Below are 22,832 nucleotides of genomic sequence, written 5' to 3' on the forward strand. Positions count from 1 at the left end.
CTCTGGTTGTCTCAAATGTTTCAATCATATAATTTTGTGTTGTAGGAATTCGGGGTGCATTGTGACATCACATTACTGTCATTGAGGGCTTGGTGGAAGGTACATGGACCCAATGATCAATTGCAATGTGTGGTGTTATATATGGGTTCAAGGTGCGTGGACCAATCATTTTTGTGTGGGGAGATTTTTTCTATGTCGCACGATCGCAAATGCAAATTATTTTGCATTCTATAAAAGTTTGTCGCCTGTCATGGAGTTCATGGAGTTCTGTTACGCGTTCTGTTTGAATTTGCTGTCCCAGCTAAGTCTGGGGCCCTGAATAAAATTGCATTACTTGTTGCACCAGCGTAACTTCTTTTTGACTACTTTTGTAATTTTTTGGTGAATTCTTCAAGGAGACCCCCGACACAGTATCACCTGAGACAACTCATCCTGAATGGCCGCCACCTCGGTCTTCACTGTGCCCGAAATCACCACCTTCTGCTTATAAAATTCCATATCAGAGGTCTCTTTCATAAAGAATGCCGACCCACAAATATTGGGTGAAGTGTCCTCTCTTGCCCCTCCAATGGCATTAGAAACTAGAGCTTGGTCTAGACAGCTGCTCCCTGGGGTTGCTGCTGTTATGTCCTAGACCTCCTCACCTGCTTTGAGTCCTAGCACTGTCTCCTTGGTCCCATTAAACTAATATTCCACTTTCTTTGAATCATCTCTGGTAGCCGCCCCAGGCCTGTGCAATGGCCCATGGGACTCCAACTCGCAGTGTTCAATCAACAGTTGGCCTTTACCGTTTGCTTAATTGCCACCAGCCCTAAGGGATGTCATTGACGCATGCCAAGTTCAGTGCATCAGTTACTCCCAGATACATAAACATGGTTTGTATATCCTAATGCATGGGGGAGCACTCACCAGACCACACCGGGCCACACCACTCATCTCAGGGCAAAGCAGGACTGGCATTGCAAGCAGGCCAAACCCCGTCCTCCTCAGTGCTGTAGCCTCATCCCGGCCAGTTCAAGGCAACTTCCACCGGATGCTCCTCAGCTCTCTCAGGTCACCCAAAGAGACACTCTTCTTCCGGCGCTCTACCTAAGCTCTGTTCTAGCCCCTTAGGCCTCTGGGCCTCCACTGGCATCGGTGCTGTCCACTCCTGTTCTGATCTTGATGGTCGTGCAGATTAATGTACCTCCGTCCCCAAGTACCGCACAGGCAGAAATGATACACTGCCTGTACAATCTTTGAGGCCACAGGTGTGTTGAGCCGTCAATCAGGTAGCAGGAACGCCGGAAGGACCCCCTGACCACCAAGTGTGCTGTAGGCAGTACCCTAAGCGTGGCGAGGACAACAGTCTGCTGATGGTGGTAGAAGAGACGTTCTGCACGGCTCGTGGGTGTGTCAAACCTGGGTCTGATGTGATGGACCAGCAAGGCAAAGGAAGTCGAAAACAAGTTCCAAGATTCAAGGTTCAAAGGGGTTGATCAAAGGCAGTCCGAGAGAGAGTGTTCCAAGGTCGAGGAGCCGGGGGAAACAAGGTGGGGATCCAAGAGGCAGAAATCCAAGGAGCAGGCAAGACAAGTCCGTTGAGCAGTCCGAGGTCGCAAGGTCCGTGATCAAAAAAGGTAAACCAGAAGCGCTAAACAATCCTCAAGAGATCAGCTATGAAGCGCTGCACCCGTGTTGTCAGGATGCTTTTGAACTCGTTAGGCAGTCATGTGATGTGTCCCACTGACGTGCGAGGCGTGACGTGATCACGTGGTCACGAGACGCGGATGTTCGGGGTTGCTATGGGAGTCTCCGTGGGCATGGCCAGCCGTGAGTGCGCTTCCATGGCAACTGCCAGCGAAACGAAGGACGGTAGACGCCGGGGCTGCAGGCTGGTGTCCTCCCACGCTGGGCAAACTGCCGGTTCCCTCTGTGTGCAGGGACTGCTCTTCCGGGTAGGTGTGGTGCGGGGCGTGTGATCGTGTGATTCCTGGTAGGGCAAGCAACGGGAGACGTGACAACTCCACACCTCGGGTTCCATTCATTTGAACCCCTCACTTCATGGGAACAAGTACAGGCACTGCTCCCTCAACAGAATGAAGGGCATCCATTTCCGTGCCAAGCCCAAACAAGTCTCCCTACTTGTATCACAGACCTTCAAGCTCCCGCCCACAACATGGGAAGAGTGGTTCCCACAGGTGGCTACATAGAAGCACATGGCCAAGCACCACTAAGAGTTCTCTGCCCCTCTTCTCTGGACACACGTTGATTCATCTGGTGCACCTTCCCAGCTCCAGTAGCAACACAGTTGATTCTGGGCATATAATGAACATCACAAACTCATAGCCCAGGTATATGACGCAAGATCCCTCTGCATCAGCCTAATCCACCATCTAGGACATGCCATCCAAATAATTAATTTTGAATAATAGAGCAAATAGTTCATTTTTGGGCTCAATCGTTTTAAAAACTATGCCTGTCGTTATACTTCATATCACAGCCCCTGTTTCAGATGAAAATATAATTTCAGAATTACTATTATATGCCAGGGCTCAGCCGTCATCACAGTTAACTTCTAAACTATGCCTAGGTGTTGCTCATACATGGCGTTATCAGTAATATCAGAGTGTTAGTTACATTTTTCAAAGTTTTTCTAATTCCATAAAGCCTCGTGGGGAAGCCTTGCAAGGGTGCTGCCCAACTATTGTGCATTACTCTCAAATATGTTATGTGTATTACAAGTTCTGCTCAATATTCCAGTCCTTTAGATTCCACAATTCCTTACCATTTCTGTATTATTTATTTATTTATTACTTGTGTTTAGCCGAGTTTCGGCTTTTTACAAGAGTGAAAAATCATTGTTCAACAAGTCCTGCTCGTTCATTCACTATTTGGTTTTTCCTTTGAAGCAATTTTCTGTAAGGCTACATTTAAAATCTTGGTTCCTACAATTACCCATCGGGTATTTGTTCCAGAGATGAGGCGGGCCCACCAAACTTCTTTGCGTAAGTCACATATCGAAAACAGTGGCGAGAGGTAGGCTGTCCTACCTTCTATGGTTGCAGGGCAGGACAGCATCAAATGTTTGATGGATTCAAGTAGATGATTTTCTGGGCAGAGTCTGCATTTGTTTGAATTGGACTGAGATCTTCTATCCAGAATTTCACGTGTCGGGAGACGATTGAGTCGTGCTCTCATAAAAGTTCCTCTTAGCGTTTTGTCGGGAAATTTGACGATGTACTCCAACAGGTCTTTGCACTTACATGCCGTCAAGGTGAGGTGAGACAACGACTTACTAGTTGCTATTTGGTCTTGTGTAGTAGTCCAATCAAGGTCTTCCATTTTTTTTTTACTCTCAGGATTTCCTCCGTACACGCTATCGAATCAAGAACAGATTTCCTTTTTTCTGCCCAGTTGTTAACTTCCTGCAGGTTCGTTTTGCAATTTCGTCAACAATCAGTCTGTAGAGTGGAGGGCTGTCAGACATTAGGGTCTTCCTATACAGCTGCATGCTGATATGGTCTATCGTTGCCGAAATTACAGCAGACCCAGTTCTTGTCGAATTGCTGCAATGGGGGTGGACTTTGGCAAATTGAGAATGGAGCGCCAAAAGAAGCCTTCTAGTTTAAGCCATATAGCAGAAGGAATTGCCAGGCTTGCAGGGATAACTTTAGATTTGTAAAATTGGAGCGCAGGGAGCAATGAGAACCTGCCATACTTTCTGTCGATCGCTCGGGTTTGAGCTGTAAGATTGCAGATTTTACTCGAGAGAGCTTTTTGCATCCCAGCATCAACTGTTGAACAGTCTATTATTACACCAAGGTATTTGAAGAAGGCCACTTGTTCGACTTTGCTTCCATGTTCAAACCAGGCACACTTTGCGCCTTTCTTTGGTGCTTTCTCGAGGACCAGGATTTCTGTCTTTGTCTTATTTATTTCGAGGTTATTTTTCTCGACATAGTGGCCCAAGTTGTTCAATTGTCTTTGCAATCCGACTGCGGTTTGGTCCAACAAAATAAGACTGTCGGCATAGAGTAGCCGAGGAACTCCTGAGTTACCAATTTTGGGGGGGAAAGCCTGTACAGTTGTAGCTGATTCTTGGTAATTGCCTAAGAAAGCAATAAACAGGGTGGGGGCCAGTGGACAGCCCTGCTTAACTCCTCGATATGAGCACATTTCTGCCAAAAGGAAACCTTGCTGGCTAAGTCTCAATCTTATTTTAGTGTCTGAGTGCAGGGTGACAAGAGGTCCCAGGATGGATGTTGGACACTTCCACTCTGAAAGTTTGTTCAACAATTTCTTCTGATCAACTTGATCGAAAGCCTGGGTGAGGTCGATGAAGGCAAGAAATACTTTTGGGGTACCTTCCTTGATTTTGCTCTTAATGATATTCAGAAGCATTATGTTGACAGAGGTATTGACGTTTTTTTAGGAACCCTGTTTGAAAAGGATCAGAGCATGGCGAGCACTTTGCCCAGGTTTGGAATCTTTCAAGGAGCAGGGAGGCAAAGATCTTTCCGATGATATCCAAGAGGGTTATTGGGCGATAGTTAGTCGGATCTTCTCTGATGCCCTTCTTGAAAATAGGTACAACAACTGCTGTGGTCCATGATGTTGGAATTGATTTTGTATTTTTGCATCGGGTAAATATCTGACTGATTAGCCTTTTCCACTCCTCCAGATGGTTTTTGAGGTCTATCTTCGTCAGGCCATCTGGGCCGGGTGCTCTGGGTGACTTCATTTTCTTAATGGTCCTTAAAATATCTTCACTGTCAGACAGGTCTTCCCATCCGGTGATGTTAACTTTATTCATATTTAGCTCTGAGACGCCCGGAAGTTGGAAGAGCTTCGAAAAGTGGGTTACCCGTTTAATTTCGGTTACTGAATTTGTAAGTGCCTCATTCGTCTGAATGGCCGGAGGTCGAATAAGGGACCAGAACTCTCTAATTTTCTTGGAACTCAAGTCCTGCTTATAGAGCGTTGCGCTATATCCTCTAAGCCATGATTTGTAGATTCTTGTCTATGCCATTAGTGCTGATCTTGATTCCAACGTGTTTAATTTCGTTAAGGCTCTTTGCCGCTTTTTTAGTTGTCTTCTTTTGTCCACTAGCACTTTGTTGTAATCATGCTTAGTTACAAGATCTGCTTTAGGTCTGGGTCTCGTGTCTACTCTGTACTTGAGCAGAAGTGGTTGGTAATTGAGTCTGGCTAGGAGACCTGGTCGGTCAGTTAGAGGTGCTTGGTGGCTGTATCCTTTGGATACATCAAGTATGTTCAAAGCTGTGAGTCTTAGTCGATTTTGTTGGCTGTTCGACTCAACATTCGTTGTCCAAGATGGATGCTGAGTATGACAAGCATTCCAAGTCACCGATAGCAAATTATGATCACTGGCTCCGGTTCTTTGGACTGAAAAGCTCGAGATTAAGGGTAGCATGGCATGCGAAAACAAATATATAATCCTGCGTCGCGGATGAAGTATCTCTTTCCCAAGTAGGAATGAGGTGTTCATTTTCAAAGATGGTAGCAGTGCTGTGCATGTTTCGCGAGTTCATCAGATCTAACCATACTACTCCACGCTCTTCGGCCGCAGATCTTTTAGCGGGTAGGACGGTAGAGGTAGTGTCATTGGGCATTTGGCATTCAAGTCCCCACAGATGATTATGTTCGATAGCTGATGATCCACAAGGAGTTAGTCGATGACTTTTGCCACTGAGGTACAGAAGCTATTGTTTGTGGTTCTCTGAGGGTTCCAAAATAGCTTCATAATAGCTAATTGAGTCTTTTCCGGTTTCAGATTTGGGGCTTTGCAGTGCTCCCAGGTAAGGAGAGAGACCAAATGGCCATAGGCTTCTGATATATTTTTTTTAATGTTAACACCGGACTCTGCTCGAACCGCCAGAAGAAGACCTGATGAGGGGCGGCCGAACAGGCCTTTAGTTGTTGGAGAGATGATCATCATGTAGCCATCCAGTGCCGGTAAGTCCTCCAGCCACGTCTCTTGAAGGCAAAGAATGTCGAAGTCTCCAAGGTTCGTACCACCTGGTAGATTAAGGTGGACGTGGCCTCTGGTGTTCCAGGATCCCAGTGACACGGAGGAGTGGCTATTCTGAACGGTCATTTTAGATGGTTTGATCTATGGTTGCTATTTCTTCGACTTTGAACCCAGGATCTTTGGCAACCACGCCCAGAGACCCTTACGCTCGATCGTGGAATTTCCTTTGTTCGTATGGTCAATCCCCTAGTTGATGGTGTCGCTTGTACTCATTTTAGAAGCCTTGCGCCTCGACTAACTTAGGGTCCTTTTAGCCTCAATGGTACGATCCGATTCACTCCCCATTCTAGTTACGGAGCCGATGTGATGGCGCTTCAGACTAAACATCTTTGCGTAGACGTCTGAATGGTAGCAGTGGGCACACTTGTGGAATTTACCATAAGAAGATCCTGATGGCTGTTTCATCAAGGGACGGGTGGGTCTGTCCCCTCTCCGATTTCTATACAGGTCTTCCGTTCTAGAAATATAGCGTCCATTTTTCTGCTCAGTCTTCTTTATCGTCTGGGAAGTAGGTTGAATTTGGTCCGAAGGTTCGATTTCAGTAAGCCTGAAACCCTTTTGTAGTAGATCTTTGTAGACTTCTGATGAAAGGGTCTGGTCTGCGCTTGCCCAAATATGCAGGTAGGTTTGGCCATGTGGTCTCTGTGGTATGGTTCGATCAAGATAAAGTCGTCAGTTTTTAGGACTTTCAGTTTGTTTACGGTCGAGAGCAGGTACAGAACTGTTCTTCTATTCAGAACAAAGTCCTCTTTCGATGTCAATATTTGTTCTAATTTGAAAATTCTTGTCGTAATAGAGTGTTTATAGTTGATTTTCGTTTCACGATAGCCTTTGGAGCTATCACAGTCCTCCTCCTGTACTGTGACTTTCTTACGCTTTTGACCGTCTTCTTGTTCGCGTATCAGAGGTCTCTGGTCCTTTCTGGATCGTCTTGTATCGAAAATTGGTGTCTTGATCAAATGGCTGGTTCCAGTGTTTCGATTCCATGTTGGGGAGGACTGACTTGAGTCATAATTCGATCTTTTCCAGGCGTTCGGCTTAGAGATAGAAGCTGTGGCTGTTCCGGCCTGGGCGCTTTTACCAGACGTCATTGGTGAAAACACAGCCAGTACGAGAGGATCTTGGTCATGGTCTGAGTGCGTTGATAAATCCATGAATGCTTGGTCAGACAGAAAGTCCTTAACAGTAATAGGGGACTTCATCAACTTCACATCAACTTCTTCTAGGGTGGCTTTTGGCCCCATGTTCTGTGTGGGTGCACGGGATGTCTTGATTTCTGATCTTATATTTGATTTAGTTTGTTTCACTCCATCCACCTCTGATGGTCTTTCTTTAGCTAGAGATAGCAGAACTTGCTTCTTGACAACTCCGTCCACTTTTCCTTTTGTTTTGGGATTTTCAAGATCGGAAAACCCAAGGTCAAGCCCACAACGGCCTTGGGTCCTGTATTTGCGTCCGGAGGTAGAGTGTCCTCTCGTATTTGTATAGAGCTTGCCGAGGTTGTGACCTGCTTCTCAATGACTGCGCATTCTGTACCCTTTGAGCTTTGTTGAGTGGGGTGGTTAAAGACGCGTCAAATAGTTTCGGGCCTGAGTTCAAATTGAGTTGGGCTGGAGTAATAGGCATGCCTTGGAGAAATTGAGAAGGCCTGGGCTCCAGCTGGACCGCCACGGTCTGTGTTTCACAATCGGCCCTCTTAGGTTTGTCGCGTTGGATCACATTTTGCAAAGATTGAAACTTTTTGTCTAACTGTTCCTTATGGTCCAAAGCCCTTTTTTGAAACAGCCGTAATATAACCCTCGAGAAAGATGAGCTTCGAGTGCATCATCGCTATTATAGTTGTTTGATCTTTCAGTGAGTCGTTCACTGACTCATATAGTTTACTGAATGGAGCAAGGGCGATAGTCACTGTTGACATAATTGTCATGAGGTCCAGCTTCTTTGTTGGAATGTCTCTCGACAGAGGTCCGGTAATATCACTCTGTCTCTGTTTGCTCGTTGGGCTGTTGTTCATTGAAATACGACGATGAGTGGGACTGACGCTTGAGATTGATGCTTTTCTGTGTTTTTGTCTCCTCTCTACCGGAGTCGGTAGCCGAGGATCTTTTTCTCTTGGTGTGTAGTGTGGTAACTCAGCACCGCGATTGCCCAGGCTAATTCTCCCTTGGACTTCGCGATCGGATGGACCAGCTTGGATTTGAGGGGACATTGTTAACTGGAGTGTGTCGTTGTGCAGTTCTTTTGGAGATGGATTGATGATTTCCAGGCTTTTGGCACCTTCCGAATTGGAATCGTTCTCCAATGTGCCACTTTTCCCTATAGAGGGGATCGCAGGGCAGGTGGAATCCAGGTCTGAGTCGCTCGGCGTGGGTCTTGTCACAGTGCAATCTTCATACTGACCCAGATCTTGTCCGTCAAGATCTACTCTTTGGATTAAAGGGGTGGCAATGGGTCGAATCAATGCTTCCAAATTCATCGGAGAAGAATGTATGGAGTTTGGAGGGAGTTGAGCAGGAACCTTATCTTTCTTTGGCTGCTCTAACTTATGTGTTTTTTTGAATAGTGTGGTTTGCATTGCCTCCAAAATTTCGGCGTCAGAGAGTTCGACAGATAAATTGAGTTTTCTCTTGCATTGTTTTTTGAAGAAGTCTTTTAGTGCATTTGACAGCATCGGAATAGGCATCGCCTACAAGCGAGGAGCCCCCGGTTTCTTTGCCAATGGATTTTTCTTGGCAGCTACTGTCTGGTCCCCCTCCAGTTCTTTGTGGGCTCCTTGTTTGCTACTTGGGAGTATGTATTGTCCTTTTACTTTTTCCTCTTTTGCCTTTCTGATGGCAAGGGCCTTTGTTCTCTGCCTTTTTGTACGGGCGCATTTTGATGACTGGGTTGGGTTCCCACTGAACGGCCCTACCACGGACTTTGCATCCCCTTTGGACACTTGTGGCAAGGGGTCACACTCCTCGAGATTGTCAGGATCCTTCTCAGGCATGTCCTTGTTGTAACAGTCAGTCGTCCTATTGCACTGGGGTGGTGACGTCCTATCATCGCTAGGGCCCACAGGCTCAGGTATGCGATGGATGAATGCTTGAACCATCTGACTGGGCTAGCTTGGAGGCTGTTGGTGGAGTTGATTAGTCGTTACACCTGTGGTAACGTTCTTGATGAGCAGCGGAAGAGGCGCTCTAACGCTCCCTTTTATTTTGTTTGTGGAACCTGGGCATTCTTTGGATGGACGTTCATTGGTGGCCTGGATGGATCCCACATCAATGGGCAGAAACGTAGACGGTTTCCCACAAAGGTTGTCAGATTGTGCTTCAAATTGGATCTGTTCACCATCCTGCATTCGGCGGCCCAGACCCACACGGATATGTGTCGGCTCCTCTTGCATCGGGAAGACGGGGTGCTCAAGTTATGTTTTATTGCTGGATATAGGGGTTGCAGGCATTTTTTTTGTAAATCCAGTCAGAGGTGGGCAAATCGAAGGGAGGCGGGTTTTGGGGGGAGCCCAACTCACTCTCCCTCTCGCTCCCGGTCTTCCACAAGGGTTCTCAGGGCGAGGTCATACCCGCTTACCAGACTCCGGTTTGTCTCCGGCTGAAGTCGTCCGGATGTCAGGGGCACATCACTTGTTTTGGAGGCCGCAATAGGCCGCTTAGGAGCTGCCACCGGGGAGATGGTATTTGAAGGCACCCGATGGCTACGCAGACGGTGGCCCTCAGACTCATCACAGGGCTTGAGTGTTGTCACAGGTGTTGGTGCTTCTGGGGGTACATCAAGAGGCATGGCGATCCTTTCACGCCTCACCAAGTTGGGCAGAATAAACTGTCAGAACGATACAGTTGTGGCTGCGATTTATGTATCCAGCTCCGGCCCCTCTCGAGCCCCTGAAAACACAGCAGAACACTTGCCACTTCACTTACCGCTCCGTGTTCCACGGCGGAATGGAGGTTATGACTGGAAACACAGGCAGTTCAAAATCAGAGGTCACACCTCCGCTGGTAGAAACAGTGAAAACACTGCAGCGCAGGTACCGCAGAACACTTGCCACTTCACTTTCCCGCTCCTTCTGTATTATCAAACAAATGTCCTATTGCTTTAGTTAATCACGTATTGTCATGCCACTTTGAAAGTACCAAACCAGTTTTGAATTGCCCCATTTAAGCACACTAACATGGCATTGACCACATTGGTCACAGGAAATGACCATGCCAGTTTCACATAGCCTCTGGAAAATTGGCATGCAAGTTTTAATGGTGCCTTGCTGGTTTACATTGTCTCCTTTCAGCACACTATTGTGCTCTTTCTACACCAAGCCCAAGAAAATGTCCATGCCAGGTTCACATGGTCTCTAGAGAACCGTCCTGACATTTTAAACCATTCCATATCAGTTTCACATTGTGTTCATTAATCAAATTGCCATGTCAGTTTCTTCTTTGCACATAGGATAGTGTTATGTCAGTTCCACATTGCCTGCAGTAAATTATCATGGCAGGTACTGGTTTCACACTGCACCAGATAAGCACATGACCTATAACCTGCCCTCATGCAGAACCACTATGATCAATGCCTTTGCAGCATCTCCCAGGACCAGTAATCATATGTCATCCCTTAAGGCAGTGCTTCTACACCAACCCCACAACCAGCGCTTCTATACTCTCTGCTAGAGAGAGAGCACTTCTACACCATCCTGAGAACCTCCAGCGGGGCATACCTTGAACTTTGCCATGCTACCCAACTTTAGTACTACAGGAGTCAAGAATTTACAAAAATGATTCAGACTTTTTCATGATATAGACTTTATTGTGCTGAGTCAACTCCTGGCTTCCTTTCCCTGTGTGTAACATCATTGTTATATAACAGGAGTACAAAGCCCACGCCAATCCTTTGTAACTAGATGGAAGTCTGTTGGCAATAACTGATGCTGGTGATGATGGAACTCTGGCAGTCACTGGACTCGCCAGGGATGAGCTGTGGTGATTAGATATTGTTAGTGATGACAGACCTTTGCCAAGATCGAGCAATCTCCAATTGGGATCTTGCAGGTGAAGCCCACGAAGGGATGGTACTCTGGCACAGTGCCCTCTTGGTCTAATGCCCCCTAGCACAATTAAACCCATGGAACGTGGGGGCTGCATCTCTGATGTAATGCAAACATTGTGAGGTAGGGCACAATCAAGATGGGCATCTGAGAGATGAAACTCTGGCAGGATGAAACCTTCATAGCATGGATCTCTGGCAGGGTAAAACTTTCCTAGCATGGATCTCTGGCAGGATAAAACCTTCCTAGCATGGATCTCTGGCAGGATAAAACCTTCCTATCATGGTCTCTGGCAGGATAACACTTTCCTAGCATGGATCTCTGGCAGGATGATGCTCTGTTGAGATTTCACTGTATCAGGAGGGCACTCTGGTTGGATGTGGCTCTTTTGTGATGCATCCATAACGAGAGACAACTACTGTTAAATGTGACACTGACAGGACTGTTTCGATCCAAACCTTGCAGAATAAAGACCTTTGGCAGGAGACTATTTTAGAAGGAAACATTTGCTAGGATGCAACTTTGAAAGGATGTATGTAATCCTGATTAAAGTAACCTCTGGCCTGATTGCATTCCAGGGGGTGAGGACTCTGGTGATATAGAGCTCTGGCCGGACGGGGCAATACAGGGATTAGGTACTTTCCCCATTAGCGGAAGCAGAGGTCGAAACATCATCACGCCTAATTTGTTTCCGAATGAACTAAAAAGTGTTGATTGAGAGATGCCCATAAAGTAGAAAGCCCATCCCCACTCTAGTGGAAACAGACATCCCGCAATGGCAGAGTGAAAGAGAGAGGTGAAAGTTAATTCTGCAGAAGACCATATACATAAATATATATATATTGTCCTATATGACTAAAATCATTTTGCATGTTGCGTCTCACAGCCTGTCATTTAAGCAAAAAGTGGCCACTGATAGTATTGGGGTCGATAATGGACTGCAAATCAAATCTTTGGGTTAAACATGCCACTGCAGATGTTAACAATGCTGAGCATATTACCAGGCGGTGGATGGCTCTTTTCAACACTTCAGACTACTGGATAGCGAGACAAGCAGGAGATATTGTGGAGGAGACTTGTGGAAAGAGGTTCACCAGCCTGCATCGAGGCCCCAGATTCTGAACACAGGTAGACACTACCGAAGAGATCCTGAGCATCCCTACTGAGCTGAGGACGAAGCAGCAAACGGCCCATAGATCCCAGTCCATGGGCAGGGTGCAGAGAAGGTGCTCAGTCCTCTGTGCAGAAGTGAAGGGTGCTCCCCGACATCTGCCTCGCATAGTCCTCATCAAATCGCTCATTCTGGGCCACAGTGAAATAGTTCTTCCAATCTCCAGCGACGCCTGTAAACAGACAAGATAGCGTGGTCAACACTTCGACAAGAAAGTAAAGCAAACTTTGGGTGATGTTCTACTAGCTTATGGCGGCATAGGTTACGCAAAGAGGCATTGTTCATGGCATCTATAGACTTGTAACCAGGGACTTACAAATATGTGGCAAAGATTGCCAATGTATGGGTCAGTGGTAGAAGATGTGTGCATGTGACACAAACCAAAAAACGAAACCACTTACATACATACAAATCACTCAACCCAGAGAATGATTTTGAAAAGTACTGATGTTATGCTTCCGAACACCACTGCGCAAATCAGTACTCTTAACATTGGACCCCTACTAACCTCATCAACTCTGCAGCTACTCAATTGGCATTGTTCTTCTAGATTGCTGCCTCTGCAATTGCGCCTACTCTCAACCATACACTCTTGCCAAACATCGTGCTAAAGCGCCCCACTGAGGCATGCATCGCCAGCATCACTTTTGATATGATTCGCTTTCAACTGAATTTCCACCAGCGACCAGCTTCCATGAAAGCGGCATTTCTCTCTTTTATTCTTGTCCCACTGTTGTGATATGACCTACATAAATGATTCACTTTCATTGACCTCCCTCTATACAGTGCATATCATTGGCCTTTCATCAACTCCTTACCATTAAAATACCGTTTGCTTGCTTCCTTAATTGTTTTCACCTTACTTTTTGCCATTGAATCCAAGGGCATCTCAGAGATGCTCCAAGCATTTTTCTCTGTGAACAGCACCTGCTGGCCCTCATCAACTCCCTACAGTTCTTTTGCTACCCCTCCTTCCTCTCTCTTTGTACCTCCTTCACCACCGTCGACATGGCTACATCCTCCCTGTACCCCTCCTCGGAAAACCTTCAAAGGTGGTCATAGGCTACACTTAGCCACTCTGAATGCTCGAGCTGCTGTCAAACATTCTTCTGACATCTGTCTCCTTCTTGAAGGCTTTGATCTCAACGTCCTCGCTCTCACCGAGACGTTGTTCAATGTCAGCTCAGTAACTGCTTTTGACTCCCTTCTCCCTGATGGCTACAAGATCCTCTCCAACCGATCTGGTGGTTGGAGTAGCCCTGATCTTCGCTGAGTGCGTGCCTACCTCTCTCATACCCACCCAGCACTACTCCTCATTTGAAAGTCTTGCCTGCAAGCTTGGTGTCTCTCTGACTCTCTCTCTCTCACCATTGCCATCATCTATAGCCCCCCTGGCCCTGTGTCCATCTTCCGCTCGGAATAGGCAGCCTTCACCTCCTCTTTTCTGACCTCTACCCCATAACTCCTCCTCCTTGGAGACTTCAACATCCACTTGACTCCACTGTTTCTTCACTTTTCCGTGACTTCCGTACCTCTCTCTCCTGCACTATTCTCCCCTCTGGCCCTACCCACTCTGCCAGACACACCGTTAATGCCTTCATCCCTGCTGATCCTCCGTTCTCCAATCCTCTCATTACCCCTCTCTACTGGTCTGACCACTCTCTCCTCTCTTCTAATCTGAGACCTTCGGCCCCCTGACCAAGCCTCCATCAGCAGCTCCAGCCCCCTTCATGGTGATCCCACTGATGAATTGAGTGTCAGCTGCTGCGTTTGCCTCCACCTTCATCCATCCTCCTTGCCCTCCACCTGACTCTCCCACTGACTCTGTCCTTGCCAGTCTTCATCTTGCTATCATTAACAACTTGACATTCTTGCCCCTGTCATGAGAATCCGCCTAAAACCTGCCTCCAAGCGTAACAGCTGGTAAAACTCTGATCCAGCGGCTCTGAAACGCAAGTGCATAGTTCCTGAATGGAAGTGTCAGACCACAGGCTCCTTCTCTGACAAAATGTCTTGTTGCCTACTCCAAAGGCAATTCAATCTCTCTATCCACTCCAAGAAGAGCGCCCACATCCAGGCCCATATCTCTGGAGCCTCTAACAACACGACTGAACTCTTGAAAATCTGCAAGGAACTAGCCAATCCATCTGCAGTCTCCACCTTGCCTCTTCCCTATCAGGTCCTCTGTACTGCATCGGCCTCCCATTTCACCTCTAAAACTCATGACATTCTGACCTCTCTCTCGTCTTCATCTTCCTCTATTCGTCACCCTGTCCACTTGCCTCCCTTGGCGTCTCTTTCACCCCTACCCACTCTCTCCTCCTTCATACCTATCACAACAGATGAAATCTCTAGAGTAGTCCATTCTATGAAGGTGTCATTCAATCAGGTTTTCCCCTGTTCTTCAAGAACCATTAAGAACAACATCTCCCCCCTCGCTCCAGCTCTTGTTGACTTCTGAAACCACTCCTTAGCATGTGGCTCATTCCCTTCTTCTCTCAAGCACTCTCTTGTGCACCCCCTCCTAAAAAAGCCTCCAGCAGGCCCCTTGTGTACGGCCAACTAACACCCTATCTCTACTACACTCTTCCTTGGGAAACTCCTGGAGGAGAGGTTGGTCTTACCCCAGTTGACCGAACACACTGAGCTTGTTGGTTGTTTACACAACCATCAATCAGGATTCCGAGCAACCAGTGGCTTGAGACCTTCTCACTTGAACACCAGTGAGGAAAACTTGCAAATCATGACTCTAACTCACCTGTTGTTCTCATTCTCCTTCATCTCTCTTCCACCTTTGACACAGTCAACCATTCTATCCTCATAAAGCGGCTCCAAGATACTCTAAGTATGTCAGACTGGAAACCGGACCAGTTGACCTCCTTCCTCCCTGACCGACCCTCCCAGAGCGCACCTGGGCTCCTTCTCCTTTGCCACCACTCTCTCTATCTACCTTGAACCTATTGCTCACCTGATATCTGCCTTCTCCCCTCATTTCCAGTGTTACGCAGATGACAAACAATTCTTCTTCAAGCTCCCCTCTTCCTCCTCTATCATCCCTGACTGCCAATCTGTTATTCAGTCCTGGTGCTCCTCCAATGATCTCGGTCTTACTGGCATGAAGACAGAGATCATTGGACGCCACCGTCCGAACAAGAAACTGGGATATTTTCCTCAGGTCTGCTCTGTGGGAGGGTGTTGCTACCTCCTAGTGAGTGTCTAAGTTCTATGACCATATTTAATAACAAGTTGTTATTGTCCAAGGTGAACAAGGAGGAGTGTATCCCAGCATTAGCGTTCCAAGGGGGTCTTAACTGTTCTGGTTCGCAGTTTCTGAGAGTTGGTATAGTCCTCTTTGAGCCAAACTGATCATCAAATATAACTTTTCTTGGTGAGAGCCTAAAAAGGGTCCAAATACTCTATTTGTAAATTTCACATGTAAATTCTTTATTTGCTTTCAAAACCTTCAGTGTGTACTCTCTACACTTGTTTCACCCTTTTTGATTGGGGGGATGGGGGGCTCATGAGGAGAGTGTCTTATACAGTTTACATTGAGTATGCTTTATGTTCTGGTTCGCACTCGGTATTAGGGGCTGTGCAATTTATTCCTAAACTGAAAATGGTCTCATACATAGGCATCCCGGTATGGTCTTCTACTCTAGCCTTATTCGTAAATAAATTCTGTTTGCTATTCATCCGAGCCAGGCTCCTTTATCGCTTGTTCATGCAATTGTTAGCGCTACACAAGACATACTTTTTTGGAGCGGAAGACTTCATTTTTTCTTATCAAGCAAACAGTGTCAATAATACAGAATACTGAAATAATTGCGCTCTTACCTAGTATACAGGACAACAGACCCTCAGACCCGCAGACACCACACACTCTGCCTCACTCCTGCCGCGCACGCTGCCGTGCTGTTGTCCCGGCTTTAATGCCGGTGTAGGACGCCAAAGGTTGTAGCAATGGATTGTAGAGCCAGGAATCCAAAGAGTGCAAAGCAATTGAGCACCAAATCACCATCCAGGGGAAAGAGACAGTCATTAACGGTTGTAATGGTAGGTCTGTGAGGAGCTGTTTGTGTATTCCGGACAGCACACAAGACACTCACTCTGGCCACTCTATCTACATTTTAGGGATGAAGGCCTGAGTCTACCCTGATTTAGGATTTAAACTAGTGAAGTGCAGGCCAGTTCAATGTGAGGGGAGAATGCTTAACTTGTGAGCTACACACCTGGGCATGAACTCTTATTATACAGAGACAGAATGTATTCAATATTTTTTGATCTGGTGAACAGAAGGGTAACAAGAATAGTTTGATTGAAAATGTGAAAGGCAATTTAAGATGTACTAAATGGAAGAGTGAGTAATGTGAACAATTGTATGTCCGTTCCAAAGAGGTAAACAAAACGGTTGGCAACTTGGTAGCTCAACAAACACTTAAAAAACAAACTTTAACAATCAGCTAACATGTGACAAGAGTAATGCTCACTGGCACAATGGGAAAGCACAGGGAAGGCAATTAAATTGCAGAAACCCAACCTTGAGTGTGCTCTTTCAGTAGAAAAAAACATTGTGTGTGCCTGTTTCTGTGTGATTTAATGTTAATGGTGTATAAAAAGGAAATGATAGTCAAGGGATTACTGTCCTGTCATGCGAAGGTGAATGAGGTGGCAGTGAAATTCCTGGAGGTCTCAGGGAGTAATATGACAGTAGCATTGCACGTTATGCATAAGCAGTTTACATGAAGGTTTGGTACTCCTGAAGGTTTTTTCAGGGGGTACATGCGAAATTTGAAATTTAAAACGTGTCTCTCCAGTTCAGAGATGGAGTACAAGAAAAGGAAGGCTACGAGCAAGAAATTTAATTCAAAGGAGTACATGGATGGTTAGAGTGCATCGAAAGTGGCCGAAGTGGGTAGGTGGGAGGGTTCTATGTCATATAATCGCCTGATGTTTTTTCGTGAGGTTTTTTACCACAGATTTTTCGAAACCTCCCATCCACTTTTAATTTGTATATGTTCCCGAACACCCACACCCCAAATATATATTATTCTTACACCCCTAAGAAATTAGATGAGTTTTTTTCATTAAACAAATTCACAGTATAAAAACCCACGAAAAAACGTCCTGCAATGAAAGGAAGTTGTAGCGGTGGTAATAGCGCTCGTCTACTTTTTTTAAATTATGTTTTATCATTCCTATGCTTTTATTTTAAATGAAACCATTCCAGGATGGTTTTGTTTTAAAATAAAAGTGTAGGAAGAAGCTGAAACTTGTACTTCAGTGCACTTCGTCGGGGGTCACGTTGCAAGGGGAACAATGCTCCCTTAAGCAGCAGACGCATTTATTTTTTTGCCTTCGTCTTACTGGGGGCGACCTGTTGGATCAGCTCCATCCTCACATTACAGTAAGCTATCATAGAACTGCTGGGTTGCTGTTATTTTTTCAGTGGACTGCTTGGGGCAAGGCCCATTCCCAAGCCCAATCATAGCCCTGCCCCTGCAGTAATCAGAATGTTTCTCTTGCATTTTTGCACTTAACGTGAAAATAGTGCATGCACAGCTGTATGTGCAGTTAAAGGGTAGGTGGGAGGGATGGGTTTAATCTTTAGCACAAAGAGGTGCATATAGTGGGTGATAATAAAACGGGAGGGTGCGTTACACTGCATGCTGTGAGGGACAATGAATAAAGGTAATGGGGTTGTTAAAAATGCATTTAGCATTTTCCTTACTTGTGTTTCTTTCAGCCTTTACTCAGTGGTGGGGGTGGAATGGAGGAAATGGTGGGACCCATTTATGGGATTTTTATTGCGTGTTGGAGGGGGCATGGGGATGGGGTTTGCGGGGAGCAACGGCAGGCCAGCATGGAACATTGTTCCATACTTCTTTTTGTACACTTCGCCCACTGGTGCAATCACTAAAAGGACTTAAGAGTGATTATCACTCCTTGTTGAACAAGCAACATATGGTTCTGTTTTGTAGTAGAGGTGAAAAGGACACACAGAAAAGGTATAGTGTAGATTTCTGAGAGAAAGCAAAGCAATTGCTAGGATTTATACTGTACATAAAATTAAGATAAAAACAGATCGGAATCCTGTTAGCAAACAGTTTGAGAGAGGCACTGATGAGATTCAGGGGGGAGCTTTTCAAATTATTTCCAAGATATATACAGAGAGTGTAAGTGTGCTGACAGATTGTCACAATTGGGGTTTGGAGACACGTACTTTCTAACCTCCGACATGCTCCAAAGACTACGAACAACGTAAAAAGGGGCTGGGATATAGACTCTTTAAGAACATTGTGCAGAGGAAGGCGTGTTCTGGAATGGTGGCGGTTGTCCTGGAGACAGTGGCGTCCGTTACGTTGGGGCCAGTCCCAGGCGGTCATGTGATGTCGTCCTTATCAGTTCCAACGTCAGTCCGAGGCGTTGCTTCTGAACGAATCCAGTGCGCCTTGTTTTTTCCTGGTTCGTTCGTCTTGTTGCCGTATTCATTTTTGCCTTCTGGTTCTCCCTTTGCTTAACCCTTGTTGGATTTGGTATTGGCCTTTCTTGAACTCACGTATATTGACCCGGTTTGGATATTCAACTTGCTTTGCATCGCCCTCTTGTTTTGGTTGACGTGCTTCCCCTGTGTAGCCTTGAGTGATCACCATACTTTCTGCGGTCTGTCAGCTCCTAGCCAGCTTCACTGAAGTTTGGAACTCCTTACGCCTGGTGCAGTCTGCAGGTTTCTATCTGTCATAGCGGCAGAAACAGGGTGGCCTGATGACAAGAAGAGACTGTTGTATAAAGGATTGTCCGATGCATTGAAGGACACTCTTGCTCTAGTACCTGTGGTTCCCACCTCGTTTCCTGAATTGCTAGACTTGGTATTGCAGATCGATTCTCGAAAAGCTGAGTGTTGGGGCGAAAGAAGAGGTCCCCCTCCTGTTTCCCTGAGTACTCCCTCACCTAGTGCTCAAAGTCCTAAACCCATGCAAATAGGGGCTGCATCACGAGGACCATTGTCACCTGGCGAATGAGAGAACCGGAAGAGGAACAACCTTTGCTTCTATTGTGGCTCCTTAGAGCATATTCTGAAGTCATGTACCAAGAAACTGGTCACAAAGCAGGGAAACGGGGAGAGCCCGTCAATGACCGGAATCCCATTGTCGGGTAATGCTCATTCAGAGGACCGGCACCCTTCATTACGTGAGCGCCGATCACGAGGTTCCCTTTGCGGGACCCGGACCAGACATCTGGTAAAACCAGACGTACTTTCCGGGTCCCGCGGGGGGAAGAGGGAGCTAAAAATGGGCCATTCGTAATGTGCCTGTTATTACCTCCCTCCCCATTCCCATTGAGCCATGTGTGCGCTCAAATAGGAATGGGGAATGGTTCCTTCAAGGAGGAATTACCGGGTCCTCCAATGTTGGAATGACCCGGTAATTCCCCATTGAAGGAACCCGGTATTGGAGCCCGGTTTGGAGGCAGCCATGATGTTAATAGCACCATGGCTACGTACAGCCCGGTAATGAGGCCCAATGTCTCGAAAGTGGAGTTTCTAGGTTATGAGATCACCATTAAAGGGGTTCAGATGAGTAACAACAAGGTGAAAGCTGTATTGGAGTGGCCCATCCCGACATCTCTGAAGGCCCTCCAATCCTTTCTGGGTTTCGCCAACTTTTATAGGCGATTCATTCGCAATTTTTTCGGCCATAGCCACTCCACTAACAGCTCTTACCAGCAGTAAAAAGGCTTTTCTATGGAATAGCGAGGCTGATGTGGCCTTTGCTGCACTTGGGGCTGCATTCACAACTGCCCCAGTTCTACAACATCTGAACCCAAAGCTTCTGTTTATTGTGGAGGCGGATGCTTCTAATATTGCTCTTGGGGCCATTCTCTCACAGGAGTGTCCTGATGCAAGCGGTCTACATCCGGTCCCTTACCATTCAATAAAGCTATCCTCCTATGAATGCAATTATACGATCACAGAGAGAGAACTTTTGGTGGTTAGGGATGCTTTTCTCACCTGGCGACACCATTTGTTGGGCACTGCACATCCAGACCTAATTTATACGGATCACCAGAATCTCCTGGCATTACAGTCCATTAAATGTACTAGGGCACGTCACGTAAGATGGTATGAGTTCTTGTCCATGTTTAACTTTGTCATAACTTATCGTCCCGGTTCTTTGCATACAAAAGCAGATGCTCTATCTCGTATGTACATTGACGCTCTCCCTAGTAGAACCAATGAGCCTTTACTGCTTCCGCATCAAGTCATCTGTAGTTGCACCTTACAACCCACCCTCCGGGGTGATCTTCAGGACTGGGTGAAATCTGTTCCATCAGCGATCCAGACATACAAATTGGATATAGTACAGTCTATACCTTATACACAAGGCCGATTGTTTCTACCGAATCATACAACACAAAACAAAGCTATTAAATGGTGTCATGACTCCGTGATTGCAGCACATCCGGGTATAAAAAAGACACTGGATCTTTTACAACGCTGGTCTTGGTGCCCCACAATGTCTAAAGATGTCTCCAACTACGTATCTGCTTGTGCGGTTTGTGCACAATGCAAAAGTCTTTCCTCCAAACCCGTTGGATTGCTGCAACCTCTGCCTATTCCAGACCACCCATGGTCCATGATATCCATGGAATTTGTGGTAGAGCTGCCAGTGGTGGACAGTTACAACACTATTTGGGTAGTCGTTGACTATCTCACAAATCTAGCTTTGTTTGTTCCCTGTCATGGACTTCCCTGCGCTCCTGTCCTAGCGGATCTTTTTATAAAAAACATTTTTTGACTCTTTCGTTTTCCATCTGTAATAGTAATGGATAGGGGTTCTCAATTTACTTCTCGCTTCTGGCGCTCTCTCACCATTTCCTTTGGCATAGAGGATCGGTTTTCCAGTGCCTACCATCCTCAAGCCGATGGCCAAATCGAACATTTCAACTCAACCATGCAACAATATTTAAGATGTCTTAACTTACAATATCAAAAGTCTTGGCTTTCTGTTTTACCCATGGCAGAGTTTGCGTATAATAACTAGTTTCACACTACGACTCGTTCATCACCTTTCTTTGTGCTCTTTGGAAGACATCCTAGGTCTTTGCCTCTTTCTTGCCAAGTAACAGCCCGGCAGGCAGGTCCTGTGTGATCAATGTTCTTGATGTCCGTAAAGAAATCAAACAGCATCTTCTTGAAGCTCAGGAATGCACTGAATGCTATGCAGACAAACATCGCTCTTCTTCGCCATTGTATGAGGTCGGCTCCAAGGTCTGGTTGTCTACTAAAAACGTTCACCTGCCTGGTTGTAAGGCGTTGCTCCCTAGTTATTTGGGGCTGTTTGTCATTCTATCCATCATCAATCCAGTGGTTGTTCATGTGGAACTTCCCGAAAAATGGAAAGTACATCCGGTATTTCATGTCTCCCTTCTCAAACCATTTCATCCAGAAACTAGAATCCTCTCACGTCCAACCCCAGTTTTGGTTCAGGGGGAGGATGAGTTTGAGGTCAACCTGATCCTAGACACTAAAGTCACCCAGGGTGTTAGAATGTATCTAGTGGATTGGAAAGGTTACGATCCGGAAGACAGGACCTGGGAACCAATTGGGAACATTCATGCTCCCCGTCTTGTTGCCAAGTTCTGGGCTTCCCGGCGGGGGCCTCCTTTGCAGGAGGGTACTGTCACAATTTGGGGTCGGAGACACATACTTTCTAACCTCCGGCATGCTCCAAAGACTACTAACAATGTAAAAAGGGTCCGGGTTATAGACTTTAATCGCAGACGCGCTATCTCTTTAAGAACATTGTGCAGAGAAAGATGTGTTCTGGACCGGTGGCGGTTGCACAGGAGACAGTGGGGCCAGTCCCAGGCAGTCATGTGATGTCGTCCTTATCAGTTCCAACGTCAGTCCGAGGCGTTGCTTCTGAACAAATCCAGTGCGCCTTGTTTTGTCCTGGTTCCTTCATCTTGTTGCCGTATTCATTTTTGCCTTCTGGTTCTCCCTTTGCTTTACCCTTGTCGGATTTGGTATTGGCCTTTCTAGAACTCACGGATATTGACCCGGTTTGGATATTCGACCTGCTTTCATTAGCCCTCTTGTTTTGGTTGACGTGCTTCCCTTGTGTAGCCTGGAGTGATCACCATACTTTCTGCGGGCTGTCGGCTCCCAGCAAGCTTCACTGAAGTTTGGAACTCCTTATGCCTGCAGCAATCTGCAGGTTTCTATCTGTCATAGACCCTTTGGACAGTAGGACGCGAACACGCGCAGCGAGGGATTAGACCTTTTTGACAGTGAGGATGCAAACACGCGCACCGCGGGATATCCTTGTTATAAGTTGCACATCATTTTGTCTGCTTTGGAAAATCAGCAGTCGCAGCTTCCCCATGTGAGAGCCATCTGGTCTCAACTCCTATCGGGGTAGAACAACATTCGTTAAGTGGATTTCACGTGGTAAGATTAAGGCCCTCATTACAAGGCCTGGCGTTGGACCATGGTGCTATTAGCACCATGGTCCATGCCGGATTCCGCCATGGTGGATGGCGGATTTACCGCCCCATTCCAAGGTTGGTGGGGCGGTAAATCCCCATTC

General features: G+C 46.4%; 1 protein-coding gene across 2 annotated transcripts in view; it reads right to left on the reverse strand.

Moving 5' to 3' along the window:
• Nucleotides 1-10,806: 10,806 nt before the first annotated feature.
• Nucleotides 10,807-22,832, reverse strand: part of LOC138581037 (sulfotransferase 1B1-like) — a 257,455-nt gene continuing 245,429 nt past the window's right edge. The window contains exon 9 of one of the 2 annotated variants that reach the window (XM_069652062.1): nucleotides 10,807-12,415. In XM_069652062.1, coding sequence (XP_069508163.1) covers nucleotides 12,303-12,415 — 113 coding nt within the window. In that variant the 3' untranslated portion in view covers nucleotides 10,807-12,302. The remainder of the gene's footprint in view (nucleotides 12,416-22,832) is intronic. The other variant, XM_069652061.1, reaches the window with a different exon arrangement.

This window comes from Ambystoma mexicanum, chromosome 3p, assembly GCF_040938575.1.
Source record: "Ambystoma mexicanum isolate Mex_15411 chromosome 3p, UKY_AmexF1_1, whole genome shotgun sequence".
In the NCBI taxonomy this organism is placed as follows: domain Eukaryota; kingdom Metazoa; phylum Chordata; class Amphibia; order Caudata; family Ambystomatidae; genus Ambystoma; species Ambystoma mexicanum.